The 19,196-nt window shown below is 39.7% G+C and overlaps 1 protein-coding gene across 1 annotated transcript in view; it reads right to left on the bottom strand.

Annotated features, from left to right (window-relative positions):
* The window catches only part of MCCC1 (methylcrotonyl-CoA carboxylase subunit 1), a 53,178-nt gene that overhangs the window by 12,228 nt on the left and 21,754 nt on the right, over window positions 1-19,196 (bottom strand). Inside the window, exons 8-14 of the mRNA XM_016218070.2 lie at window positions 16,599-16,710; window positions 14,606-14,687; window positions 8,783-8,910; window positions 6,369-6,552; window positions 4,189-4,298; window positions 2,305-2,521; window positions 256-342 (exon numbers count right to left, since the gene is read on the bottom strand). Of these exons, the coding sequence (XP_016073556.2) occupies window positions 256-342; window positions 2,305-2,521; window positions 4,189-4,298; window positions 6,369-6,552; window positions 8,783-8,910; window positions 14,606-14,687; window positions 16,599-16,710 (920 nt within the window). The remainder of the gene's footprint in view (window positions 1-255; window positions 343-2,304; window positions 2,522-4,188; window positions 4,299-6,368; window positions 6,553-8,782; window positions 8,911-14,605; window positions 14,688-16,598; window positions 16,711-19,196) is intronic.

The following is a 19,196-nucleotide window of genomic DNA, read 5'->3' as shown; positions in this document are numbered from 1 at the left end:
TCATTTTGCCATGTATGTTTCATGACATATTTTTAGAATATTTACAAAATATAGAGAAAGTGTAATGAAGAAAAATAAAAATCATTACCTCTACCACCTCAGTTCTGTCTTTTTGGTATAAGTGCACCAATATTTAGGCCACGGATCTTAAAGTGTAATTGAATGATTGTGGCCAGGCTGAATTCATTTTTTTTTCCAGGTAAATGTGATATATTTCTATAAAGCACATTTCTCTTCTAATAAAACATCACTTACTGTTTTCGCCATCCCTAAGAGTCATGTTTCTGGTGTAAGAGATATTCAGTCTTTTCCCACTGCTGGATGCAAATGGAGAATATTGATCTAGAAGAAATTCAACAATAAATTTATGCACATCAAGCCTACTAAATTTATACCTTACAAAAGAAAACAGAAAGCACAGTTCCTATACTGGCAGCTCCAATATGTTTTTCTTTGTTCTTCTCATTGCTTTAAATTTAAATTAGATATTTCAATTTGCATCCCAGGAAATTTCACATGAAAAACCCCAGCTTCTCTTAAAAACTGAAGATATCTGCAGCCTACAGTCTCATTCTCTGGTGGCATGAGCCACACAGTAGCCATCCCTTTTTAATTTAATTTAATTTAATTTTTTTAATCCTTACTCCAAGATATTTTTTCCATTGCTTTTCAGAGAGAGTGGACAGGGGAGAGAGAGAGACATATCAATTGGTTGCCTCCTGCTCCAGCCCTGACCAGGACAAAGCCTGTAACCGAGGCATGTGCCCTTGGCCAGAATCTAACACAGGACCCTTCATTCTGCGGGCCGACGCTCTACCACTGAGCCAAACCAGCCAGGGCTGGCCATCCCTTTTGCTGGGGCGAATCAGTCCGGGTCACCCAAATCTCTACCACTCACCGTTTTTCTTTCACCTGGCCTCCCTTATTCCCCATGTTACTGGCCCACCCAGAGGTGTTTGGTCGTACACCCTCTGTTGGACAACATCCAGAAGCTACAGCATAGCGAAAGTGAAGCAATTTATTCTGAAGTTCATATCCGTGCTGGTTATAAATTTTTTTAAAAAGAAAAAGTGAGAGTAAGAGGACACTGCATTCTAAAAATGCTAAGTACAGGCTTAGGAATGCCATATGGGGCACATTTAGCTGCACTTCATTTAATGTAACAGGACAAAGTGAGGATAGAGCACAAATCTCCTAAAGATGTAATTATACATTTTAAGCTTTCAATACAACTTTCTTGAAAGAATCTAGAAATTAATGATCCTAATAATAGGATCCTATAATAATATAATAATCCTAACAATAATGAAGAGATAAATGGATTCAATTTTTTTTTTCCTGTTTGTTCCAAAGGTCAGAGTGAGCTTAAGGAAATATCATGGAGCAAGTTTGGGAGAGCTCCGGTTTTGCTCCATTCAGAGGGAAGAAGTGTTTAAAAGGAGAACTGACAGAAACTGTAATAAGCTAATGAATTTCCATTGTTAGGAAGTTGGGCAACAACTTAGCGGGATGCTGAGGCGGGGACGCACGCACGAGGCAGTCAGGATGAACCTCTGCCAGCCTTTCCCGTGCTCCGGCTCTATGACACGGTGAAGTACCCAGGTCTCCAGTTAGTCAAAACTTTGATCACAGAGTCAAAAACGAGAGGAGGAAATAACAATAAATCTTGGTTAATCCAGCAGAATCTGAGAGTCTCCAGGACCCAGGAAGTTGCCGCAGGTACAGAGGCGACAGCAAAGTAGGTGGTAGGGAGTGGTGGGCAAAAGAAGTCGGAAGGAGTCAGCGCGGGCTGCGCAGGAACGAGTGTTGGCTGAAAAGAGATCCATCTCTAATTGTTAGGTGATTAGTTAAGTTATATTTAAAGGGTTAAAAGTGTTTATGGGGGATGCCTGGCCTGGTGTGGCTCGGGTAGAGCATCGACCTAGGATCCAGGAGATCACGGTTTGATACCCGGAGGTGAGGGCACAGACCCAGGTTGTGGGCTCGATCCCCAGTGGGGGGCGTGCAGGAGGCAGCCGATCAATGACTCTCCCATCATTGATGTTTCTATCTCTCTCTCTCCCTTTCCCTTCCTCTTGCTGAAATCAATAAAGATGTATTTAAAATAAAATTAAATTAAATTAAAGTGTTTATGGAGTGTACCCAGAATATGTGAAGAGCTCTACTTATCCTACAAACCACATTAGCAGAGGATGGTGTCAATCACTGAGAAGGGAGGCAAGAGTGGCATAAAGAAAGAAATGCACGTTCAGTAATTATCCGTAAAATCTTGACAAGCAGAGGAAACAGACGCGCGTTCCATACCTTGCAGCTGAGTTTGGAAAACATCAGACACAGCTTTCTCCTTGAGGATGAGGCCCAGAGCTGCCTGGCACAAAGACTCCTTGGCCGCGGCCTTCCACTCGGGCAGCAGCTCCTTGCTGTGCTGAGGGATGAAATCAGTGTGCACGTTCCCAGCAGCGAAGTCCGGGTGGCCAGCCAGGCGGAGGAGGAAGTCAATGTTGGTTTGCAGCCCGACAACCTAGGAAGAGAATCCAGCCCATGTCCCCGGTGAGTGGGGAAGACGAGATTCAGCGCGTTTGCATGGCTTCTGCGCCTTTGCTAAGTATTTTCTACTATGAGCAACCCTCAGGGAAACCAAACCAAACCAAACCAAACCCCTCTTCAGCATCACTGTATTTCTGAACTTAACACTTAAAACTACATTTACTATGATGAAGAGGCCACAGGAAATGGTGTTAGTGTAGGTAATGTGGAGAAGACATTTAATTGACTCAGGCCAGCAAAGTGAGAAATGTTAAGAAACTTAAATGAGATTTATTGGCAAGATATTGAAGGCCTGCCACTCGGAACACTCAGCAGTGGAGGGAGGGCAGGGTTACTACACTGGGGAGGGGTTAGGATTAAACCTCAAGAGAGTGTCCTTCCAACACTAAAATCCAAATTTTACACACTGATATAAAAATAAAAAAGGTATAAAGCTGAGCCCAATAAATGGAATCAAGGGTAGAACCAGCTATCTGAGCCTTGAGTTTACTCATTCGTTCATTTGTTCATTCATTCATTTGCCATGTACTGAGCACCTTTTAGGTGCCAGACCCTGATTGAGATACTGGGAACACAGTGAAGAACAAAGCACACAAAGTCCTTACCCTCACAGAGCTTACATTCTAGGGACAGATAATAAATAGTATCTATAAATAAAGTTCTAATACAATGTCAGGTGATACGAAGAAAAATAAGACTGGCTAAGGGCACAGAGAATGGCGAAGGATCCTATTTTAAATGGGCAGTCTTGCCCGGCCAGGCGTGGCTCAGTGGTTAAAGCGTCGACCTAGGATCTGGGCGATCAGGGTTCGATTCCCGGTCAGGGCACATGCCCGGGTTGCGGGCTGCAGCCGATCAATGACTCTCTCATCATTGATGTTTCTATCTCTCTCTCTCCCTCTCCTTTCCTCTCTCTGAAATCAATAAAGATATATTTAAAAAAATAATAAATAAATAAATAAAAAATAAATGGGCAGCCTTAAAAGGACTTTGAGGAGGTGAGCAGTGGCTGAGGATGGTGGGACGGAGGGAGTTCTGTGATCATGTTGGGGAAGAACATTCTGGAAGAGAAAACAGAAACACATGGCTCCATGCTGTGTGTGTCTAAGGAATGGCAAGGAGGCCAGTGTGGTTGGAGCCACAGAGACCAGAGGTTGATCCAAGCAATGACACGTAACAATCAGAATATCATGGGTTAATAAGAAATCTTTCTATGAAGCCAAATCAGCTGGTATGAGACTAGCTGCACTAAGAATATTAATGTGCTACAGAAAAGCAACAAACTATCAAATGGATAAAACTGAACATAATTATTTTCCTTTGGAGGAAATAATGCCAGACTGTAGGCCACATTTGTGTAGCGGGCCTTATCAACAGGATGAAGAGGAATTTCCTATCAGATTTCACTGAAGTATAACACTGATATTAACAGTTTCAGTCCTGCAATCTTTCTTTTCTAGCTGAAATCAGGAAGTCCTCACTCACACCCATGGGAAATTCTCCCAAGTGAAATTATTTTGATCGTGACATATGGGTAGTTGGTGGAAATAAGCTGACAAAGACTGACCAATCGTGACAGACGTGCCTGGCTGCAGAGATACAGGGAGCAGCAGGGCCACCGACATGGCCCCCGTCACTCACATGGTACTGACGAAGGCGGTACCTCAGTTTTGTCAAGGCCGCCTGGCGATCTGCAGCCCACACAACCAGCTTGGCAATCATGGGGTCATAATGCACGGACACTTCGTCTCCTGAAATTGAAAAACCACAACAACCTCTCAAAGTCAAAACCAAAGGGATACAATAGATAGCAGGACATTCTGCTGGGGCTTTATGTACACTCCACACTCAATCCTCACAGACCACTGCATGACAGATATTATCACCACCATTTTATCTGTGAGGAACTCAGGCTCACAGAGGTTCAAAAACTTATCAAATGTCTAAGGAGGGTATGGCCACCCAAGAGCACCAGGCCCCAAAACAGTGACTGAAAGACACACGGTTGGATTCCCATCCTGCCTTCCTTCCCTCTGCCCCTCATATCACTGCCCTTAGCATTCTCCTCCCTGCACCCTATTTTCCTCAACAGACAAATAAGGACAATAATTCCTTTGGGGGTTGTTGAGAGGCCTGACAGTAAAGTGCCAAGTGCCATACCTGGCTGAGCTGACAAACATCAGCTACCATTACGATGACAGAGCACAGGAATCTGAATCGCTGGCTAGAAACTAAGTGAAGCGAAAGGATGTGGTGCGTTACAAAGACTACTGTTCTAGAGCCTTGTTGTGATTTTGGCAGGTCACTTGATCCCTCTGACATCCAAGGTCTTCATATATAAAATCAAGGGGTTGGATTACACTTCCTTACCCATCCATCCATCCATCTACCCATCCACCCACATGTATTGAGCACGTTCTAGGCCTAGGCTTGAGCAAGGTGCTGCAAATATAACACGGAAGACAGTCCCTCCCTTAAGAATCTTACCATCTGATGGGGAAATAGACACGGAATAGATTACCATAAAATAATATAAGGGCAATGTCTGAGGAATGCACAGGGGCTCAGGGGACACAGAGAAGGAGTGCTGGGAGAAGCTTCTTGGACTAATTATCCTTCCCAGTGTCAAGATGTGAACCTGGAGTCCTTCTCAGAATTACATCTGTAACCCCTTGGGCACGTTTATAAAATTATATTGCAAGCTCTGTTGGCCCCACAGGTTTTTTCTTTTCTATTGCATGGGCCATCTTTTCTTTCCAAGCTGTTCTGCTTATGTTAAGTTAAAAAATTTATTGACTACCACATCTTGCTGTGGCTTAGCCAAGAGCTATCAAAATGTTGCCAATTTATCAAGAAGCCCTAATTCCTCATTTTGGCTTTCAAGGCCCCATATGATTTAATCTCAGTTTATGTCTGTCTCCAGACACATCTCCAAGTACTTACCATCCTAAGCCATTTTCCCAGCCACATATTTTCTTACAGATTTTCAAACACACCTTTAAGTCCACTTTTCTTTAATTTGTTAAATCTGCCTACTCAAATCCACTCCAGACTTCTTCTTTAAAAAGTGTCCAACATTACCTCTTAGTCCTGAGAACTGCTGTAACTTCTCTGTAACTAAAGTAAGGTGGCAACAGATAGTGGTGGCTCACAGCAGACTGCCTGGGTCTGAATCTTGGCTGCAAGGGTGATCTTGGGCAAGTCGCTTAACTTCTCTGTGCCCTGATCTCTTCATCTAGAAAATGGGGGTACTAATATTACCTACTCATAGGGTAGTTCTCACGGTTAAAGGAGCCTATATAGAAAAATTACCCAGAACAGCACGTGAACATAAGTGCTAAGTAATTACTACTTATGACCATTGTTATTAATCAATGCTAAATTATAGCAATGATAGCTCTTGCACTGTTATTTTACTTTTAAATTTCTTTTATTATTGTTTAGCTTGCACTAAGTTTATATATATATAGTAATTCTCCAGCTTGACTTGGAGGCAGAGTGCCTTAAGCTTAGAGAATATCAGTTACCTTAAATCATTTTTTGAACCAGACAAAGTAAAAGATATAAAACAATACACACAAAATATTTGTTGCTAGGTTTCACCAAACACTGCTGCATTTCAAAAAAGAGCATATTGGTTAAATTACTGGTCATTCTTTAAAAATAACTATTCTAGAAGGAAAAATAAAGATTACCGAGAAACCAACTAAGTCCTTTATTTTGAAACATACTAGACATTTCCACAAAACACAGGGAAAAGACCCCATCCAAAAATAACGCACTAAAAATTCAAAAAGACTTTCTGTTCTATTTCCGTTTACCTTGCCGTACTCCAGTTTCAATCCTAGTGGAAAGGTCCGCTGGAGGGGTGGAGAGATGCACTAGTGGTCCGGCCCCTGGCATAAAGTTATTATAAGGATCTTCTGCATATATTCTTGCTTCAAACGCATGGCCCTGCAGAGTTATTTCTTCCTGGCTCAAAGGAATCTTCTCTCCTGCTGCAACCTGGTAACAGAAGAGTATATACTTCTTATAAAAACCCACCTTAAAGCAGCTATGAGACTAGTAAGTTGGTGGTCTTGTCATTTTTACGTAAAATGTACATTTGGACTTTACAATGAAGCCAAATAAAAATTATTATTTTATCCATCCCCTCGAGTATTGGGCAAAAGCAAAAAGAGATTTAAACACAGAGGCAGCTTAAAAATAAAGTATTAATTACAATGGGCTTCTAGAGTTTTAAAATAGAGAAAGCAGGCAAACTGCTGACTAAATTATAAAAATCAGTGGTTTTTTTCCCAATATAATTGAAACTAAGATTTCCTTCTGGCACTACAGTCTCAGTTTTCATCTAAAACATTAGTACTCAGTTACCAAATCAATCTTTTTTTTTAATAGTAAAGTTTTAGTTGGTGTTTATGCCTATATCCATAGTATGACATTAGACATCTTTGTAATTTCAATCAGCAAGCAAGTGATAAAACAAAACAGAAAGGGGGACATATGGTTTTCCAAATTTATTATGTTTATGTATATTGTATGACACCAGATTATAAACAGGATGAGCATTGCTGTTTATCACTGCTATAATTATTACTATTTTGGCCATTATGAAATACAACATATCTCTCCAACTAGTATAATTTGGGAAAGATTATTGGGGGGACTTGCTGTCACACTCTCCCCTTAAGTTTTCCTCCAAGATGAGAAAATGACAACCCGAGAAAGCAAACGATACAGGGGGAAAAACCCTAAGTAACAGCGTCACACTGAACTAAACAGGTAAGCATAAAACAGAAGCAAAGGTTTCATCTCTTTCAGTACATAAATGAGAAAAATCAGGAGCCACAGCAGTTAAGAGCAGGACAATGGACTGAATAGAATGCCTTCCCGGCGCTGTTTCAAACCACAGGCTGCAGCCCTCTCCTTAGATACCTTTTATCCTTCATGATTTCAAGATTCTGGGCTCTCTTGGGCTACTACTTCAGAAAAAAAAATTTTTTTCCTTGAATTCTGGAAACATAAGCACTCTCTCCAGAAGCTTTCATATCCACTACAGTTTTCCTGACACCCGCTAACACTTACTAGCTTGATGTGCCTGGTTCTCATTAGCTCCCAAGGCTACAGAGGCCCAGAAGAATCTTTTGGCTCAATGAAAACTACCAATCACCTCCAAGGAAACAGCACAAGAAACATCATATTATTGCCCACAGAAGTTCTGAAAAGACAATATTACCAAAATAATCAAGACTTTAGCACCACAATATGAAAAGAACAATTTAGATTCAGGATATATAAAAAACTAAGAATCCCACGGAAATCAACTATTCATATGACTTAAAAAACCTTTTTTATATTTAAAAAAAGAAGGCTGAGATATAATCTATTGTTTTCAATAAAGAAAAAAAATACTAAGATATTATTAATAATATTTGAAATAATATGCTTTGTGGAACTGGTTTAGGCCAGTGCTTCTCACACTATCTATAATCGAGGAACAGTTGTGGACTTAAACTTTTGTAAAACCAGTAGGTATGTCATAGCCATGCGAAATTGCTTTAAAAACTTCTAATCATGTACTGTGAATGTTCATACTTATCCCACCATAGACCAGCAACCGTGTGTAAGTCAGCACTTGCACATGGACCACTGAGTTGATCTAGATCATTCCCTGGGGCTCTTCCTTCCCAACTCTATTTTAGCTCATTTCATCTTGGCTGGCATCTGTCCTGCCTCTAAAATCTAATGATGGCCTGGCCCAGAAGGATGGCCTTAGGTAAAGCACAAGGCTTTATTTTTTTTTTTTTAGGGGTTTTTTGTTTTTAATGTATTTTATTTTTATTTACTTATTATTTATTTATTTATTTATTTATTTATTTATTTATTTATTTATCTTTATTGTTGAAATGATTACAGATGTCCCCCTTTTTCCCCATTGACCCCTTTTACCCCTCCCCCACTCCCTGCCCCAGAGACAATGTGGTCACCAGCCACCCTCAGTGGCAGCAGCTCACTGGCAGGCTGCCCCTTGCCTAAGGGGAAATGATGGTAATTAACAGATTAGGAATCTGTGTCCATAAAGTGACAATGTCATAGCATCAAACGCAGTGTCACCTTTAACCTCCCATTTTCCTCTCCTCATCACAACCAGCAAGAATTGGACCCTTATCCAAAATGACACCTTCGTTTAAGAGGACAGAAGGTAACCTGGCATTTAGTAGAAACACATTCCCACCTTAAGCTGCCACGCCACCAAGTCAGTTCCTGTGATCATCTCAGTAATGGGATGTTCCACTTGCAGTCTCGTGTTCATCTCCATGAAGTAGAAATTGTGCTGTGAGTCCATAATAAACTCCACAGTTCCTAAAAAATAAAACAAAACAGTCACATTTCAACAGTACATAATCAGTAGTGAATTAAAATCTTCCATGATGTATCACAGTTTTACCACTGTGTTCATTCAATGGTACTTTGGTATTTCATGAAAAAAATATTTCGCATGCTGTAGCAGCAAATGAGTCTCAGTCAAAAATAGGGAGCCACATGAAATTTTGCAACATAAAAATATATTTGTGGTTTTAAGCAAATGCTAAGCCCAAGATATGAAGCAGTCCCGGCTGTGGCAGCAGTGAGAACATGGTTGCCATGTGTTGCTGCTTCAGTGCTCCCAGATCCATGGGGGCCACACCCTGTGACGGCCCATCTCACTCTGGCCCTGTGGACAAAAATACAATCTTTTTTCCTTAGTTGTGGGCTCTTGAAATTTTCCTTTAAAAGTCCTTTTGCTAGTGATCCATTGAAAGATTGCTTAGCAACTAAGCCTTATGTTAACAATGTCTTATCTACTGGCATTTTATTAAGCACTACAAACTTCCCCCAGCTTTATTAAGGTATAAAAATTCATCCATCTTAAGTATGGGTATACTGACTTTTGGCAGCTGAATACAGTCATGCACTCGCCACCACAATGAAAATACAGAACATTTCCATCATCTAAAACATGCCCTTGCTGCCCTTTGCAGTCAGTCCCTTCCCTAAGCCCCAGGCTCCAGGCAATCACTAGTCTTCTTTCTGTCATTATAGTTTTTTCTAGAATGTCATATAAATAAAATAATGTAGAACAGAGTATTTTGTGCTTAAGTTTTTTCACTTAGCCTAAAGTTAGTTCCATATACAGTTGACCCTTGAACAACACTGGTTTGAACTGCACAGGTCCACTTATGCAGGGATTGTTTTCAATAAATATATTGGAAAGTTTTGTGGAGACTTGCAATAATTTACCAAAAACCAGTGGGTGAACTGCCTAGCCTAGAAATATAAAAAAAAATGAGAAAAAGGTATGTCGTGAGTGTATAAAATAAATGTAGATACTAATCTATTTTATCATTTACTACCATAAAAATACACAAATCTATTATAAAAAATTAGTCCTGGTTGGGTGGCTGAGTTAGATGGAGTGTCGTCCTGTACACCAAAAGGTTGTGGGTTCGATTCCCAGTTAGGGCACATACCTAGGTTGGTGGGTTTGATCCCCAGTCGGGGTGCATACAGGAGGCAGCCTATCAGTATTTCTCTCTCTCCCCCCTTCCTCTTTCTCTAAAATCAATAAAAACATACCCTTGGATGAGGGATAAAAAAAGAAAAATTAAAATTTATCAACACACACACTTATTACAGACCATACATGACACCATTCACAGTCAAGAGAAATGTAAACCAATCTAAAGATGAAGTATTAACTCACAACTGCATAAAATTAATGTGGTACATACTGTGTTCTGCAATAATTTCATAGTCACTGCCTGCTGCTATTGCAGTGAGCTCAAGTGTTGCAAGTATACATATAAAACACCAGGTGAGGCTAATCATTTCCCTGTGAGCCAGGAAATTGCATATCACTGTAAAAAGTGATCTCTCACGGTTCTCGCATACTTTTCATTCTGTTTAGTGCAATATCGTAAATCTTGAATAACACCATGGGACCCATACAAAGTGCCACTAGTGATGCTGGAAGTGCTTCCAAGAAGCAGAGAAAAGTCATGACATTGTGGGAAAAAGTTGAATTGCTGATATGTACCACAGAGTGAGGTCTGAAGCTGTGGCTGCCTACCACTTCAAGATAAATGGATCCAGTGTAAGGATAATTGCAAAATAAGAAAAGGAAATTTGTGAGGTAATCACTCTAGCTATACCTGCAGACAGAAAAACCCTGCACTTTTCGCAAAATACCTTTTTATCTCATACTGAGAATGCAGCTTTTATATGGGTGCAGCATTGCTATGAGAAAGGCATACCTTTAGACTCTAATATGATTCGAGAAAAAGAGCAGTCCATTATATGACAACTTAAAAGTAAAAAGACAGCGAAGGCTCTAAAGCTGGAGAATTTAATGCCAGCAAAGGATGGTTTGATAATTTTAGGAAGAGGTTTGGCTTAAAATTTGTCAGGATAACAGGAAAGGCAGCTTCCCGCGAACAAGAGGCAGCAGAAAAATTCCCAGATGCCAATATGAAAATCACTGAGCAAAAAGGATGTCTGTCTGAACAGGTTTTTAACACAGATGAAAGTGCCCTATTCTGGTAAAGAAATGCCACAAAGGCCATTTGTTAGTGAGGAAGAGAAGCGAGTACCAGGATTTAAGGCAGGAAGGGACAGGTTAACTCTACTGTTTTGTGCAAATGCAATCTGGTTTGACTAACTGTTGTGATAGCTGCTAACCCTCAGCCTCGGACAGAATACAGAAACACCAGCTGCCCATCTTCTGGTATAAAAAGCCTGGACAAGTACCCCTTTTCTGGACTGGTTCCATCGACACTTCATCCCTGAAGACAGGAAGTACCGTGCCAGTCAGTAAGGGACTGCCTTTTAAAGTTCTTTTGATATTGCCCAGCCGGGCGTGGCTCAGCGGTTGAGCGTCGACCTAGGATCCAGGTGATCGGGGTTCGATTCCCGGTCAGGGCACATGCTCGTGTTGTGGGCTGCCAGCTGATCAATGACTCTCTCATCATTGATGTTTCTATCTCCCTCTCTCCCTCTCCTTTCCTCTCTCTGAAATCAATAAAGATATATTTTTTTAAAAAAATTTAACTTTAAAGTTCTTTTGATATTGGACAATGCCCCAGGCTACCTGGAACCCCATGGGTTCAACACCAAAGGTGTCAAAGTGGTCCACTTGCCCCCAAACACAATGTCTCTAATTCGGCCTCTAGATCAGGGGGTGACAAGGCCCTTTGTGGCTCTTACGCACAGCACTCCATGGAAAGGATTGGCAATGCTACGGAAGAGAACCCCAGTAGAGGGATCATCATGAAAGTCTGGAAGGACTACACCACTGAAGATGCCATCGTTGTTACAGGAAAAGCTGTGAGACCATCAAGCCCCAAAAATAAGTTCTTTGCCGTGAACACTGTCCAGATGCTGGGCGTGACTTAACAGGATTCACGACAGAGCCAGTCAAGGAATCATGAGGACAGGACAGAAAAACGAAACACAAAACAAACAAAACTAAAAAAGGGGGGGGCAGGGAGGGTGTCAAGATATAGGTCTTGGAGGAATTCAAGAAGTAATAGATACCACGCCAGAGCGATTAACAGAAGGCGCCTCGAAGGAGATGAGTGCTGCTGAGCCCGTGTCACCCGATGAGGGAGGGGGCGTCGAAGCAGAGCAGAAAGCAAGGGGACGTGAGGCAAGATGGCAGAAGGGTCCTGATTCTTCAAGACCGCTTGGACTTCTTTTACCACAGGGGCCCTTCTCTGACACAGCCGCTGAAACTCAAGTGAATGGTGGAGAAGGATCGGCACCATACAGAAGCATTCTTTGGAGAAATGAAAAAGCAAAGAAGTCAGGCAGAAATTCTGATGTATTTCTGTGAAGTTAGGCTGAGCGCCCGCTTCTCCTGCCTTGCCAGCCACTTCCTCCGCCCCTTGCACCCCGAGCCAGCAAGACCAGCCCTTCCCCTTCCCCCTCAGCCTATTCACACCAAGATGACAAGGGCGAAGACCTTCGTGATGACCCACTTCGACTTAATGAATAGTAAGTAATCATGCTGTACAGTTGATAAGCTTATCTGTTGTGTATGTGTACCTTCCTCTGGAAATCTAATAAGTGTCCAGCAAGAACTATATGGCATTTTTGTGTTATCAGCCTCATTGCCGAAATAGTCATTACGTAGAACGTCAGGTCAAGACTGTACTGAAGTGGACAGCCTGCACTCACATAGGCATAGGTGAGTGATACTGAATATAATTTATAACTTTGCTTTCATAAAATTACATTACTGTACAGTGTCTCTCTCTCTCTCTCTCAATTGGTGATACTGTGTATCAGTCTATTATCACAGGTAAGTGGTTTTTAAAAAATGTAACAGTGTGCCCTGGCCTGTGTGGTTCAGTTGGTTAGGTGTCATTTTGTGCACTCAAAGGTTGCCGGTTCCGTTCCCAGTCAGGGCACATGCCCAGGTTGTGGGCTCAGTTCCTGGTAGGGGGCATGCAGGAGGCAGCTGATCAATGTTTTGCTCTCAAATTGATGTTTCTCTCTCCCTCTAAAAAAAGAAAATCAATAAAAAAATCTTTAAAAAATATATATATATTGCTTTTAAAAAAGTGTTTCCAATACTGTATTATAAATAGACTATAATACCATATGCCACAAAAATGTTACAATGATCCATTCATTTTTAAACAGGCTAGGCTACTGTGAAGCAATCATATAAATTTAACAAATTATATACAAGATCTATAGGAAAAAACTACAAAACTCTGATGAAAGAAGTCAAAGAAGAACTAAATAAATAAATGGAGAGAAAGTTCATGTTCGTGGAATATTGTCAAGATGTCAGTTCTTTTAAATTTAATATAATAGATTCAACACAACCCCAATTAATATCCCAGCAAGTTATTTTGTGGGTATCATAAAACTAATTCTAAAGTTTATATAGAGAGACAAAAGACTCAGAATAGCCAACTCAATAATGAAGATGAACAAAGTTGGAGGACTGAAACTACCTTACTTCAAGACTTACTATAAAGCTACAATAATCAAAACAATCAAGTACTAGTGAAAGAACAGACAAACAGGTCAACAGGACAGAATGGAGGGCCCAGAAACAGACCCACATAACTACAGTCAACTGATCTTTGACAAAGAAGGAAAGGAAGCACAATGGAGCAACAAGTCTTTTCAACAAACGATGCTGGAACAACTGAACATCCACATGCAAAAAAAAAAAAAATGAGTCCAGACTCATACCTTACACCCTTCACAAAAATTAACTCAAAATGGATCACAAACCTAGATAGCAGAGGAGAAAACCTAGGTGACCTTGGTATGAAAATGCTCTTTTAGATACAACAAAAAAGGCACAATCTATGGAAGAAATAATTGATAAACATATGGTAAGTAAGTAAATGAAAAGATGCTCTACATCATGTCAACAGGGAAATGCAAATTTAAAACAACAATAGATACACACCTATCAGGACGGCCCAAATCTGGAACACTAAATACCAAATCACAGTGAGGGTGTGGCGCAACAGGAATTCTCATACATTGCTGCTGAGAATGCAAAATGGTATGGTCACTTTGGCAGTTCCTTACATAACTAAACATAATCTTACCATATGATCTAGCGATCTGGCCTCTTGGTATTTACCCAAATGAATTGAAACTTATGTCCATGAAAAACCTGCACATGGATGTTTATAGCAGCTTTATTTATAATTGCCGAAATTTGGGAGCAACCAAGATGCCCTCCAGTAGGTGACAGGATGACTAAACTATGACACATCCAAACAATGGTACGCTATTCAGTGCTGAAAGAAAATGAGCTATCAAGCCATGAAGAGACCTGGAAGAACTTAAATTCATATGAATAAGTAAAGGAAGCCAGTCTTAAAAGGCTACATGTTGTAGGATTCTAATATAAAATGTTTGGAGGTTTTTCCCTGTGGATCTGGTCAAAAAAGTTTGAAAGCCACTGATATAAAGCTATATGCTTCTTTTGCTTCTGAAACATAAATAATTACTTCTCCTTATCTTTTAGAAACAAATCTTAACATACCTGCTCCGACATAATTTACAGCTTTAGCAGCTCTGACTGCAGCTTCCCCAAGTTTTTTTCTTATTTCAGGCTTAATACCAGGCTATGAAAAAATATTTAAGTAAATTCCATTAGTATCTTGCCCCACTAGAAATTTCCACTAAGATACAATATTACATCTCTGTGTATCAAATAATGCATTAAAGAAATAATAATAAAGATAAAAAGCTAACTTTCACAATACCAAAGTTTAATGGTTCTGCTAACAGTTTCTATGAATTGCAGATATTCCTCAGTATAATGACATATCTTTGTCACTTGTACCTACATAAAAACTTTTATGACTCTATGTCCACTTAAAATTAAATGTATGAATATGAAAACTTTGAACAATCTCTGTTTTAAGATGATAAAGCAATCTGGGTCATGTGCATAATAATTATCTTGGAATATGGTAAACCTTGAGATTCCAAGTTAATAAGAAAGATTCAAAAAAAGAAATGTATGTCAATAAATGGGCAATGCTTTTAACATTTTAAAAACTGCGCTCTACAGATATATATTCAAGCAGTCACTGTTTGAAAATAAGGCTTTACTGAAATGATTGTGGACATTTACTTCAAAAGGTATAACATACTGCAACAGAAATTAAAATTTAATATGAGAATAACAAACAGATTAACCAGAAACCTCAGACCTCTAACCTGATAAAACTACATACATGATAAAAACATGTATGGTAGTCCCCCCTTACCCATGGGGATATGTTCCAAGATCTCCAGTATGGCTCAGTTGGTTGGAGCATCGTCCCGTACACTAAAGGGTGGCAATTTGATTCCCAGTCAGGGCACATGCCTGGGTTGTGGGTTTGATCCCTGGTTGGGGCATGTGCAGGAGGCAATTCATCCATGTTTCTCTCTCCCCCCCTTCCTCTATAAAATCAATAAAGTATTTAAAAAATATCTCCAGTGGATGCCTGAAACTGCAGATAGTACCAAGCCCTATGTATGTTTTCTCCTATACATACATACCTTTTCAATTAAAGGAAGCAATTATAGCTTCTCTTTGTCATATCCGAATTGTCAGCATCACTACTCTTGCACTTTTGAGCTATTATTAAGTAAAATAAGGGTTACTTGAATAGAAATAATATGATAGTCAATCTGATACCTAAGACAATACTAAGAACCTAACAGGCCGGACAAATGGATGATTCACACCCCCGGTGGGATGGCATAAGATTTCATCACACAACTCACAACCGTGTGCAATTTAAAACTTAAAAATTTTCTGGAGTTTTACTTTATTTTATTTTTGGGATTTTTGATTTAAGATTTTCAAACCGCCACTGACCATCGGTAACTGAAACTGTAGATAAGGGGGACTACTGTACATAACCTTGAGCAAGCAAAGAAGCCTGTGGCACTAGCAGGCTCCAAAGAAATGTAAACCCCAAAATAAGTAAAACTCCTGGTAGGCCTTGACCCAGATAACAACCTAAGCCAATCAAGAGGTAGGCCTGAAGAGATGTAAATAATTCTGAGAGCGCAGAATTTGTCAAATAAGAGCAAATCTCTGTCCTCCACAGTACAGCAGAAAGATGACTAATACATTTTAGCGACATCTCAAACAGCAGTTACAACAAGTCTTCTTCATAGAAAATACATTCAACTAACCAGACCACTCCATTCCGTAACCATTCTGGTTGATTACAATTTAAAATCTGTATAGAAACACTATACAGCTGCTTGTTCTAAGTCAGAACCTTGGATCAGAGCAGTGTCCTAGAAAGTATCCAGATGGAACAGAGCCGTGTCCTGTGTGGTAGCCCCAGAACATCAAACCCCTCCTCATCCCTACACTGGTGGGACTTTATCCTTATACTACAACTGCGAAGTGGATGTCCAGCAGGACTTTGGGGGGGACACTACCTTCACAGATTTCTGATGTGAATATCAGAGCAGCTTGGGTTTCCCTTATGAGAAGCGTAGAAACTTCTTTACACGGTCCTTACCCCTGGGGCTTCCTCAATGATCTTCTGATGCCTCCTCTGTACACTACAGTCTCTTTCAAACAAGTACACAACATTGCCATGGTGATCACCAAACACCTGGACTTCTACATGCCTATTTAAAAGCAAACACTCATGTTAATATACTTTGTTAAGGATGACAAATATCACATTCAATAAGCCAAACTATTGGCCAAGGTGACCAGGATACCTCTATTTTTATTATAAGTAAGATGTGATATTTTGGCCTCAAAATAGAGGATATGAATTTAGAAACAGAACTATAGTAAACCTTATAAACACACAATGAAAAACTTTCCATTTACTGGATGAACATTAAAGAAAAAATATATATGAAATGACTGGGAAATAAGAAAAGACAGAAAAGACAGGAGACTATATTTATGACCTTGGAGTAGGGGCAAGGTACAAAAAGTACAAACTGTAAAGGGAAATACTGGTAAATCTGACTATGTAAAAATTGTAAGTTATAGTCTTATTTCATACATACTCAAAAAGCTAATAACTTTTTTTTAAAGTTTCTTTATCTTTATTGTTGAAAATACCATAGATGTCCCCTTTTTATCCCCATTGATCCCCGCCACCCTGCATCCATCCCACCCCCAAGCCCTCCCTATACCAATGTCTGTGTCCATGGGTTATGCTTATAAACATATAAATTCTTTGATTTATCTCTCCCCACCCACACCCCACTCCCCACCTTCCCTCTAAGATCCCTCAGACTGTTCTATGGTTCTATGACTCTGGATCCATTTTGTTCATCAGTTTATTTTTTTTATTTTATTCCACATATAGGTGCAATCATGTGGTACTTGTCTCTCTGACTGGCTTATTTCACTGAGCATAATACTCTCCAGTTCACTCCATGCTGTGCCAAAAGATAAAAGATCCTTCTTTTTTATCTGCATCGTATTCCATGGTGTGAATGTGCCACAGCTTTTTTATCCACTCATCTACTGATGGGCACTTGGGCTGTTTCCAGATCTTAGCTATTGTAAATTGTGCTGCTATAAACATAGGGGTGCATAGGTTCTTTGTGATTGGTGTTTCGGGTTTCTTAGGATATATTCCTAGAAGTGGGATCACTGGGTCAAACGGCAGGTCAATTTTTAATCTTTTGAGGAAACTCCACACTGCTTTCCATAGTCGCTGCACCAGTCTGCATTCCCACCAGCAGTGCACCAGGGTGCCCTTTTCTCCACACCATTGCCAGCACTTGTAGTTTGTTGATTTGTTGATGGTAGACATTCTGACAGGTGTGAAGTGACACCTCATTGTGGTTTTAATTTGCATCTCTCTGATAATTAGCGACGTTGAGCATTTTTTCACATGTCTCTTAGCCATCTGTATGTCCTCTTTGGGGACGTGTCTATTTAGGTCCTTTGCCCATTTTTTAATTGGATTGCTTGTCTTCCTTTTGTTAAGCTGTATGAGTTCCTTATATATTTTAGATATTAACCCTTTATCAGATGTATCATTGGCAAATATATTCTCCCATACAGTGGGCTCCCTTTTCATTTTGTTGATGGTTTCTTTTGCTGTGCAGAAGCTTTTTATTTTGATGTAGTCCATTTGTTTATTTTCTCCTTCGTTTCTCTAGCCCTAGGAGATGTATCAGCAAACATATTGCTACAAGAGATGTCTGAGATTTTTGCTGCCTATGTTTTCCTCTAGGATTTTTCTGGTTGCATGTCTTACATTTAAGTCTTTTATCCATTTTGAATTTACTTTTGTGTATGGTGTAAGTTGGTGGTCTAGTTTCATTTTTTTGCATGTACCTGTCCAACTTTCCCAACAGCATTTATTGAAGAGACTGTCTTTATTCCATTGTATGTTCTTCCTCCTTTGTCAAATATTGACCATAATGGCATGGGCCAATTTCTGGGCTCTCTGTTCTGTTCCACTAATCTATATGTCTGTTCTTGTGCAAGTACCAGGCTATTGTGATTACAGTGGCTTTGCAGTATAACTTGATTTCTGGTATTGTGATCCCTCCAACTTTGTTCTTCTTTCTCAAGATTGCCATGGCTATTTGGGGTGTTTTTTGGTTCCATATAAATTTTCAAAGTGTTTTTTCTAGATCTGTGAAATATGCTGTTGGTATTTTAATATGGATTGCATTGAATTTATAGATTGCTTTGGGTAGTACGGACATTTTAATGATGTTAATTTTTCCAATCCATGAACATGGTATATTTTTCCATTTGTTTATATCTTCCTCTATTTCTTTTTTCAGTGTCCTGTAGTTTTCCGAGTAAAGGTCTTTTACATTTTTGGTTAAGTTTATTCCTAGGTATCTTATTTTTTTAGTTGCAATGGTAAATGGGATCGTTTTTTTAGTTTCTCTTTCTGAGAGTTCATTATTGGTTTATAAAAATGCCATCGATTTCTGGGTGTTAATTTTGTATCCTGCTACCTTACTGAATTCGTTTATTAAATCTAGTAGTTTTTGGTGAAGTCTTTAGAATTTTCTATGTACAATATCACGCCATCTGCAAATAATGACAGTTTTGTTACCTCCTTTCCAATTTGGATGCCTTTTATGTTTTCTTCTTGTCTGATTGCTGTGGCTAGGACTTC

This window comes from Miniopterus natalensis, chromosome 6 (genome assembly GCF_054644295.1).
Source record: "Miniopterus natalensis isolate mMinNat1 chromosome 6, mMinNat1.hap1, whole genome shotgun sequence".
Classification (NCBI taxonomy): Eukaryota; Metazoa; Chordata; class Mammalia; order Chiroptera; family Miniopteridae; genus Miniopterus; species Miniopterus natalensis.
Note: the sequence above shows the minus strand (reverse complement) of the source record. Positions and strands in the feature narration are given on the sequence as shown.